We start from the raw sequence: 9,422 nt of genomic DNA on the forward strand, positions 1-9,422 counted from the left end.
CCAGAGTCCGGCAACATCTGTTAAAACTTGGGGGAGGAGGAGCGCGGGGAGGAGGAGGAGGAAAAGGAGGAGAGGAGGGAAGGAGGGAGCGCGAGGGAGGGAAGAGCAGAGCCGAGGGACAACTTTTCCACCCGTGAGTAGCGCAGGCTGCGCGGGTAGGGACTGGGGGAGCCTCCAAGCTCGCGCGGGTTTCCAGGCCGGGATGGGACCTTCTTCCAGAAAGTCGGTTGCATGCGTGGAGGGGAGCGCAGTGGGGGCTTTCTTTCTTTCTCTTTCCCCTCCCTCCCGCGGGTGAACCAAATCAGAACTGTCACTCAGGGCCTGTGAGTCAGAAGGGATCGGATTACACGATCCCTGAAACCGATGCCGGAGTCGCACGAGCGGGCGGGAGCGGGCAGGGGCAACGCCACCGCCACCGCCGCCGGCGCGCTCGCACACTCGCCCTCGCGCCCCCTCGCCGCCCCGACCCTCCCTCCCCGCGCGCCCCGCGGCCGCCCGCGCCGCACCATGCCAGTCGCCGGGGACCCTCGCGCCCTGCCCGGCCTCTTGCCTTAGCCCGAGCCGCCCGCGGCCGCGCGGAACCCGGAGCCGCCCGCCCGCGCCCGGGACGCGGGTCTATGGGAAGTTCGGGGACTTGACAGCCGCCGCCGCCGCAGGTACGTCCCGCCCGAAGTTCTTTGTTTCGCGGGGCCCCGCACCGGGGAGCCAGCTCCTGCGGCCGCGCCCGCGCCTCTGGGTCGAGAGGGGAGTCCCCGACGGGGGGCGCGGGAGGAACTGAAAATGGCTGTCAAAAGGCGCCCAGATTTCGGGAGCCGCCGGTAAGGCGTCGGAACCAGTCTTCCCTTCGCTCCCTCCTTCGTGATGCTCCCCTTCCCAGCGTCTGACCTGGCGGCCATCCGGAGACAGGCTGGAGAATTTCACCTCCCGGAGTTGGGAGGTCGGGGGACGAAGTTTGGAGCAGTTGCGGCGACTGCTCCCCTCGCCCCGACTCCTTTTCCCGAGGGCTGAAAGGAACTCCGCTAGCCCCCGAGGGTCGGGCGCTGAAGGCGGCGGGCGGTGAGGTGGGTGCGCGCGAGGAGCGCCGCGGCGGGGGCTTCCTCCAGCTTGCGCTTCCCATCGGGGGTGGGGTGTGAGTGAGCCGGGAGAAAGAGGCGCGCCTCCGTCCTAAGAGAGGAAAAGTGAAAGTTGTACCATCTGTGGATGATTTGGGATTCTTTCTTTTCCTTTCCAGAGACAGCATTAAAAAAAAAAAAATGAAAGAAAGTAAGGGGAAAGACAACAAAAGAAATAAAAGTATTAGAAGCTGCAGGGAGTGAGTGGTGCGGAGGTGGTGGTGGTGGTGGTGGTGGCTGTATAGGTGGGTAACAGTGGCGCCTGCAATGATCATTTAAGAGGTCGCATTTTCAGCGAGCAGAGTTGGGTATGAATCACTCTGCAGGGGACAGTTACTTTCTGGAGTTGCAGAGGGCACATGGGCGGGAGGAGGTGGAGAAGGAGTAAATATTTACTCCAAACTTAGGGAGTTTGTGAAGTGACTTATAAGCAGATTGCCAGATGCCGAAGCACCACCGCACAGTCAGGCCTTTTATCCTCCCCTGAACTTTGTGCTGGAGTCGGCGATGGCACCTCCTTCAGGAGATGCCATCCGGAGAGCGGCTGGACCCACGCTTCCCTGGCTGACCTCGCATAAACAGACTGTGCGGGAGGCATCCTCCGGGCGACTCCTCCCGCCCGCCCTGGGGTCTCATCTCCGTGATGTGCAGTCCCGGATAGATTCTGGCCTTGGGTACAGCGCTCGTGGCCCTCTGCCAGTTTATATGTACATATATTTATGTAAAACATTTTCTCCCAGCTCTCTGCCAGCTGTTCCACATTTTCCAGCTGCCATTTCAGTTTGAAATGATGGACCGTCCGCATCTCCAAGTAAAAGAGTCCCGTTAGTCGGAGGTATGGAGGGTCGGTCGCTGTGCAGAGACCTGGCCAGTGGCATTAGCCAGACTGGTTTTAGAAAACACCTTTCTTCGCTCCTTTATCTTTCTCCCTTTTCCTCCCCAGAGCCCTTTGCTGGAAATGCGCAGTAATTAAGCTTTTCCCTCCCAATATGATTTTGAACAGAATTGGGAGATTTTTGAGATCCCTGAAATATGCGTCTGGTGGAAATAAATTAACTTTTAAAAAGAGTTCCAGCTTGAGTGCCTTGGGCATAGCTGGTGGAGCCCTCTGCCATGGCCATTTCTATTTAAGGCAGGAACTATTCACGGTCCCCATGTTACACTTTTTGTGTTGTTTGGTGTCTTAGCATATTATAGACAGAAATCTTCAAGAATTGGCCTAAAGTATTAATTTTGGCCTAAAGTATTAATTTTGAGTATTTATGTAATTGCTCTGTAATTTGAATAGGTGCCTTATTGATTGATTCCTGTAATTATTTCATTTGGGTTTTAAATTAAAAATTAATAATAGTCTGACAGTTTCTTAATTACATGTGTCAAGATTATTTTGAAGGAGGAAAATGCTATGTTTCAAAGTAGTGAAATAACCTCAAAATCGCTCTATCTTTCTAAAGCAGAACAGTATTTCATTTGAGGGGCTATACTGAAGTAGCAGTGATTGGCCTTAACAATGTAAACTGTGTGAAGTATCTAAAGAATTTGTTTATGTTAGGAAATATTGGTCTTAACCTGGTACACAAACACTTTGGCCAGTTGGCCTGTAGTCAGACCTAAAACAAACATGAACTAACATTTAAATTAGTTGTAATAGCATACTTATAGAGAGAAGAGGTTTATTTTACACTAAAAGCTATTTAATCAGAAACTGCCTGCCTAAGGGGAGAGCCTTTCAGGGTATATAATTCTTAAAGTCAGCCTAGGAAAGCTTTGGTTTCAGATGCCTGAATGAGTCCAATGTAAGAGGTGTCCAGTGAAATTTCACACACACAGAAGCAGTTTAAAAGGTATAGACTATATTGTTATGAATAGGCTAGTAGGTTCAACTCAGATACTTACGAATTCTTGGTACCGTTAACATGTTTGGATTCCTTGATTGGACCCTGACATAAATACACTTCTCCATAAATACACTTTTCCAGTATGTCGAATTTGCAAAGGACTACAGACAGAAATGAGAAAATTCAGTACTGATAAAAAATGACTCTGGTGAATTATTTCATTACTTATTTAATGAAAGTCATTAATTTATCAGTTTGATGCCCTAGCCTAAAAGTTGAACTTTCCTTTGTTTCTTGGCCAGTTTTCTTAATTACCTGCATGCTGTAAGGGTTTCAGACTTCCTCTGTGCTTCGCCATTAAGGGTCCTTCCATCTATGCAAGCTGTCCTGTTTATCCTTGACCCCTTTTTAGGAGGATAAGGTTTGGGAGTTTATGAAAGGAAACAATTTAATGATCATTGTTCCATGCACTCACTTATATGAAGACAGTAGTGTACTAAGAAAAACCAGTCTTGAAGGAAAAGTGAATCAGTGAGTCATGAAATCCTCAAGAAAACCTTAGTAATGGAATGTTAATGCTTTTAGACTATAGTAGATTATCTTAAAAGTCAGCCTTTTCTTCTTTATGCAATTGTTGTAAATCCCCAGCTAAAAAATTCTTTGAAGGAGGTTTTAGTTTTGCTGGCATCCGTATTCTATAGTCGGTCTGATCTGTTTTGGAAGATTCAAGAAATTTTCTGCCAACTTATATCATGAAAGTCAATTAAAATGCTGACATGACTGTAGAAGAAATTGTGTGTGTGTGTATTTCATTTGGTAAGTATAAGATTCTACTCTAATAATGACTTCAGGTTGTCTTTTCATGAAAGGCTACTAGAAGATGCTGCCCTTCACTTCCTGTTGTCATTTTTCCAGATGAAAATTGATTTGTTCTAGTTTCAAAGCAAATAAAGGGAGACAGAGTAAACAACAACAGGGCAGGGGGAGCACCACAAACTTTTTTCAAGCACTTTCAGTGTATTTTTCATCTCTACTTTTATTTGATGGGCCTGTGAAATAGAGCTGTAGACTGGCGAAGACTTTAAATGAAATTTCACACTTTGATGATTTTTTTTTTTAACTTTGATATATTGACAGCAAAAGGAGCTGCAAAGCTTTTTTATAAGTTGAGCAGTAACGCCAAGCAGCAGTCAAATGTCTCTGTGCATTTGTGTTTAACTGCAGAAGAAAAACATGTCCATGGGCAGTAGAGGTTCTTATCAACCCCCTAATCCCAGATCCCAGCAAACCTTGAGGGCATGCCTCAGATCTTGCTGAAATCACTGTAGACTCTCACAGTTTGCAGATTAAATATGCTATGTGTTCCTGGCTCCAACAACAGTTTTATGAGCTCACTAAGCTTCCTGTTTTAAGATCCTTTTCTTAAGTTTTTAGAAGCTGTTAAAGGTAATGCTGCCTGGAGTAAGTGGTACTTGTTAATTTAGAGACACTGGGTATTTCATGCTCTCTTTCGAAATTGCCAAAATTATGATTTTTCCATCGAAGGGCTAGTTTTACAGGGAAAGAGAGGGAGGGGAAAGAGCCGTTGGAAAGAAATTGAATGTTAACTGTGTTGGCAAGTGTATTCGACTGCAAACTTTATGTGGTGTCTCAATTGTTTCAAGGCACTTTTCCTTTGCCTCACACCTTAAAATTAGACTTTTTCTACTTGTAATTCTAATGCACTATATTTTAGTGCCACACTTAGCTACTCATGACCACTTTCAGGTTGTTGTTTTTTTTTTTTTTTAATGTGAAAGTGTTTTTTGTTCCATGTGTGTATATTTCAATCCGACAAAACGTCCCAGAAAATCTATGGCTCTCTAAAGAAACTGAATGAACAGGCCATTACCTAGTTAATAAGGTGGCATTGGGACATTCCAGCCCCCGTCCTGAAAGGCAATATTGTGTGGAGCTCCACACATGCATCTGCAGCATTTAAGGTTGTGTCCTCATGTTAGGGTGCTTTTGCATTTTGCATACAAGTCATAATTAAAAAAGAAAATACTTACATCATCGTCCAACGACCTGTCACATAATTCCCAGGAGAACTCGAGCCAATTTTGTGCTTAAAGGTTATTCAATGAATGAAATTGTGAAAGCCCATTTGTCAAAGTGCTGCATGGTTTCTGTTAGTTTTCAAGCCCCAAATTCATTGTCTGCCCGGGCCCCGCCATCAGTCATCAGTGTATTAGCGCTGCCTTCAGGCCATGGTGCCCAGCACTTCTTCACACCATTATAGCTTTGAAAGTGTACTCTGTCGACTTGTAGAATTACTGCTCTGATTTCCGCTTGGCTGGGTTTGAGGTAAGTCCCCTCCCTACCTTCTAGCTGACTGTAATCCTTGCTTTCTTTTAAAGCTTCTTTACAGAGATTTAGGGGAAAACTTTCTTAAGGGCCCTGTTGGCATCACACTGTGGTTTTGTTGTGGCATGCAGTGTACATATAAATTGTACCTGCAGTAAATTGGATTGATTGCTGGCCTCAAACAGCTAGTGGGCTTTTACCTTTTTTTTGGAAGGGAGGTGAGGTGATATGTGTGTGTGTGTGTGTGTGTGTGACACAGGAGTATATTTTAAACATCTGATTGTGTATTTGGGTGATTTTTATGCTGTAGAATGAAATTAAATAATAGGAGCTAAGTGTCGTTTTATTTAAATCTGTCTCTGGAAGTACCTTCAGAACCCAGTGTGACATCCTATTTGTTAATTTTCTTGTGGAAATTTGCAGCTTTAGCTCCCTGGACTTTTGGGGGAGATGGTGTAAAATACCTAAAAATACTCCAGAATTGTATGTTACATGGGTTTTTACAAAAAGAGACTGAAAACTCACAATTCAGATGAAAACTAACTCTCAAATTGCTGTAATGAAGGAATGAGGCAGTGAAACCATATTCTTGATTTCATCTTGTGATATTTTGAAAAAGAATAATTCAGTCTCAAGAGACTTTTTTTGAATGAAGCCTAAATGAACTAAGATGTATGGAACCCTGAATGGAGCATGGACCAGGCCATGCCACTTCAGGACAACATCTGCTGTTTGAAATGTGAGGTTCCAATGAAATTCCACACCAGGGCGTTTCATTGGGAGGGTGCATCGTTTGGCATCGTTTGGTATAGTTTTCATTGGCAGTTCTGTATATGATTGGTGGGCAGGAGGTGAAAAATAAGACAGCTGAAGAATTCTGTAGTTTATAGGCTGAGCTGATCAGGAATAATTCAGAAATTATTACTGAGTAAACTGTGATTTAAAAATCCTTAAATTTTGAAAACTGTGCTTTTTACATTGCAATTAAGATTCAAGAATCTGTACTTTAAAAATCAGGAGGCTAAAGTACAGTGAACAGTACCAGACCGAAAAAATTAGTACCTTTGGGGTATCTCCAAGCTGATTTTAACACCTAGCAGGTATTAGCCCCATATTTGTGATGGTTTAAAGGTAAATTCTTATTCATAGAACCTGGACTCTATCCCCTTAAGCTTGATTGTCAAGGCACACTTAATTCTGGGCACCAAAAGTTATAGAAGTTCTCTTAGAGTGATTTTTAAATTTAGCATTTTTTTTCCTTCTGAAACTGTTGGAAGACTTTTAATTCCTATAAACTTTAGAGAAGTGAGACAAGGGGCATCTTTGATCAGCCGTGCTGTTTTTTTGTGACATGTAGGTTTAAGGGAAATAACAGTTTTCATGAGCTTAGCTGATCTATAGACTGATAACTGACTTATAGATCTCCTTTTCTGTCTGAAGCTTGTCTGTCTCCAGCAAACTCACAGAAAATGGGGGTGTCAGCTCATTCCTTAATAGCACCTGCTATGCAGGGCACTTCCTTCAAACCTAAACCAAAGTACACTGGCCTGATGTTTCAAAGTTTTTGCAAAACTCAGAAACAGTAACTAACAAGTATTAAATAGAGACCTTTATCCTTCAGATGTTTCTCATAAACATCTGAGAAAGTTAGATTAGCTGATGGTCTTTCCTTTTAAAGACCATTTTTGCTTTTAAGTACACATAGCAGAAAAGGAAAACGGGCATACAAAACGTCATTTGTGATTTTAATTCTAGTAGCAATGATGACTTCATGTCAAATAAGATTTTTAATAGTTGAAGTTAAATATATGGCTTTTTAAAAAGTTGAGATGTAGTTAATCTACTAAAACCAAACTCACTTAATCCATAGACAGGCATTTATTTTCCCTTAGAGTAATTCCATTCCCTTTTCAAGTAATTCTATTTGCGTAGGCCTATCATGGATACTGCTTATCTGAGATTAGGAGCTTCAGAAACTGGGAAAGATAGATTTGAAAAAAATAGGTAGCAGATTTGGGGACCTCTAGGTTACCAAAGACCATTTTTGGTGACTTGAACAGGGAGGAGCTTTCTTATTTGCAGTTAAGGCTTTTGGTTTTCCTAATTATGGGGGAATATGATCACATGTAAATGTGAAATAATTGCACATTTAAAAATGTTATAGTTAAAAATTCATGAAGATTTCATTAAGAACTTACGAAGTTGAGCTTACAGGAAAGAAAGACATTACAGACAGGGAAGGGAGAGGAAGCCATAGGAATTTTGGAAAATCTTGGTGTGTTACAGAGGTTATGCATATCTAATTGATTTTAAGTTCAGAAAGATATCTTGAGTGCCAGGAAGCGTCAACCATATTACAAACCTATAAGAGATTTTCTATAATGCATGATTATATGAAACCCACTGACATGTTTCAAATTCCCTAAATTTTGCTCATGGAAACTCATGCTGTTCCTCACTTCCAGAATTGCTTTAAAGTTAAAATCGGTATTAGTTTGTGCTTTTTGATTTTTTAAAAATAAGTTTTCCTAGAGCAGCCATTTTCTTCAGGAACTGAATTTGAATGCTACAGGAAGGTGTAACTATTTAATAGAAAATTTTACCTAAATGGTTGTTCCAAGACTAGCATCTTGAAGAAGCCGCTAATCTGCTAGTAAGTAATACAGGTGGGAGAAATGTCACTTTTCAGTGATGTGATGGAAGCACCTTAGAAATCCTTACACAGGCTCCTTCTGGATTTTTGAAACAGCATATTAGGAAGATCATTCAGTTTATAAACATATGGACAGGTATAAGTAAAGATACTTTCTCTGGAGGAAAGCTTTATTTCTCTTCAGCAAGAGCTCCCTGCGTTGAAGGGAATAATTTCTCACTGAAGGCCTAATCCGCCATGCTGTTCAAAGCACCCTGTCTCCTAGAATGCCTTCTTCCTGCCTTGGCAGTAACTGATCAGAAACTGATCAGGTTGCCACTAATCAGGCTTTTAACTTGTTTTAAATCTTTAAATGCATCAAGAAAAAAAAAATGCCAAATTCAGGACACTGAAAAATAAACCAGCTGGATTAGGGAAACCGATAACGTAGTCTGCTGTTCACAAAGGATGCATTATTAGTTTAGAATTACTGTCTCATTTCACCTTCGATTAGAAGGTCATTTTATACAGTTCAAACATCATTTCAAATGTTGATTTTAGCAATGGTGCTTCTTTTTTTTTTTTTTTTTTTTTTTCATTTTAAGGACTTAACTCATTCACAGAATCCTGCTTGTGTGTGCATTCCAGGGTTCACTGCAGAGATCTGCAAGGGGAAAGGCAGAATGGTGATTTTTCACGCTCTCCATTTATTATATAAAGCTTCGTGGTTGAAGTTCGGAACTCCACTGAGGACTGTCACACAGAAAGCCCATGAGATAGGTCTGCCCCTTCACCACTCACACACCTCATCGGTTTAGGGCAGCTGATGAAGGAACACATTTGGAACCGGGTTAAGAGCCTCTGAAGCAAGTTAGAAGTTTGGTTATGTGAAGCACCCAGCCACTGCGGTTTCTTGAAGATGTCAAGTGTCCCCCAGTCCTTTAATGTAGAGCGACACACAGGGTATTGCATTGCCAAGTGCCCAGAAAGTTGCATCTCCCTGAATTCAGTCGGTGAAGCAGCCATGTGATTGCACTCAGGGCCGCTGCCGACCACTGTCTGTGGGGGATACTGCAGGAGCAGTTGTGCAGAGTTTTCCAGTGCTCTCGAATCCTCCCCGGGAGCGGGTGATCTGGGTGATGCAGAGTGAGGAGGGCCGCTCCTTTGGCTGCGGAGGCTCTGCGGGGTTCTGATCGTCCGGACTCTAGCCTGCCCTTTCGCTGGGGTGACGCTTCTGGAAGGCGGATAAGAGTGGAGCCGGCCTATTCCAAGGAGCCAGCGCTGCGCGGCCGGGCCTTACCGCGCTGGGGAGGGAACTTATGGCCAGGCGGGCGCCCCGAGGCCGCGGCGGCAAGATCTGAGACCGCGAATGGAGAGGCCGCCGGGGCTCGAGGACACGGACCCTGAAACTGTGCAGGGAACAGAAGGGAAGCCGGTGTGGAAGCGCAAGATGCAAGCGCTCCCAGGCGGCACAGACCACAACCCACTGCTTAC

At 43.9% G+C, this 9,422-nt stretch overlaps 2 protein-coding genes across 7 annotated transcripts in view; one reads left to right on the forward strand and one right to left on the reverse strand.

Moving 5' to 3' along the window:
• Positions 1-1,262, reverse strand: part of LOC104980394 — a 14,834-nt gene extending 13,572 nt beyond the window's left edge. For all 4 annotated transcript variants that reach the window (XM_010829085.1, XM_010829088.1, XM_010829087.1 and 1 more), the window contains exon 1: positions 886-1,262. In XM_010829085.1, the coding sequence (XP_010827387.1) occupies positions 886-1,240 (355 nt within the window). In that variant the 5' untranslated portion in view covers positions 1,241-1,262. The remainder of the gene's footprint in view (positions 1-885) is intronic.
• GLI3 (GLI family zinc finger 3) overlaps positions 1-9,422 on the forward strand; it is a 321,249-nt gene that overhangs the window by 307 nt on the left and 311,520 nt on the right. Inside the window, exon 1 of one of the 3 annotated variants that reach the window (XM_010829080.1) lies at positions 74-133. The exons of 1 other annotated variant lie outside the window; for it this stretch is intronic. The gene's annotated coding sequence lies outside the window, so the exon portion shown is untranslated. Of the gene's footprint in view, positions 1-73; positions 134-546; positions 657-9,422 lie in introns of those variants that run through there. One more of the 3 variants, XM_010829082.1, reaches the window with a different exon arrangement.

The sequence above is a fragment of the Bison bison genome, unplaced genomic scaffold, assembly GCF_000754665.1.
Source record: "Bison bison bison isolate TAMUID 2011002044 unplaced genomic scaffold, Bison_UMD1.0 scf7180017864499, whole genome shotgun sequence".
NCBI lineage: Eukaryota > Metazoa > Chordata > Mammalia > Artiodactyla > Bovidae > Bison > Bison bison.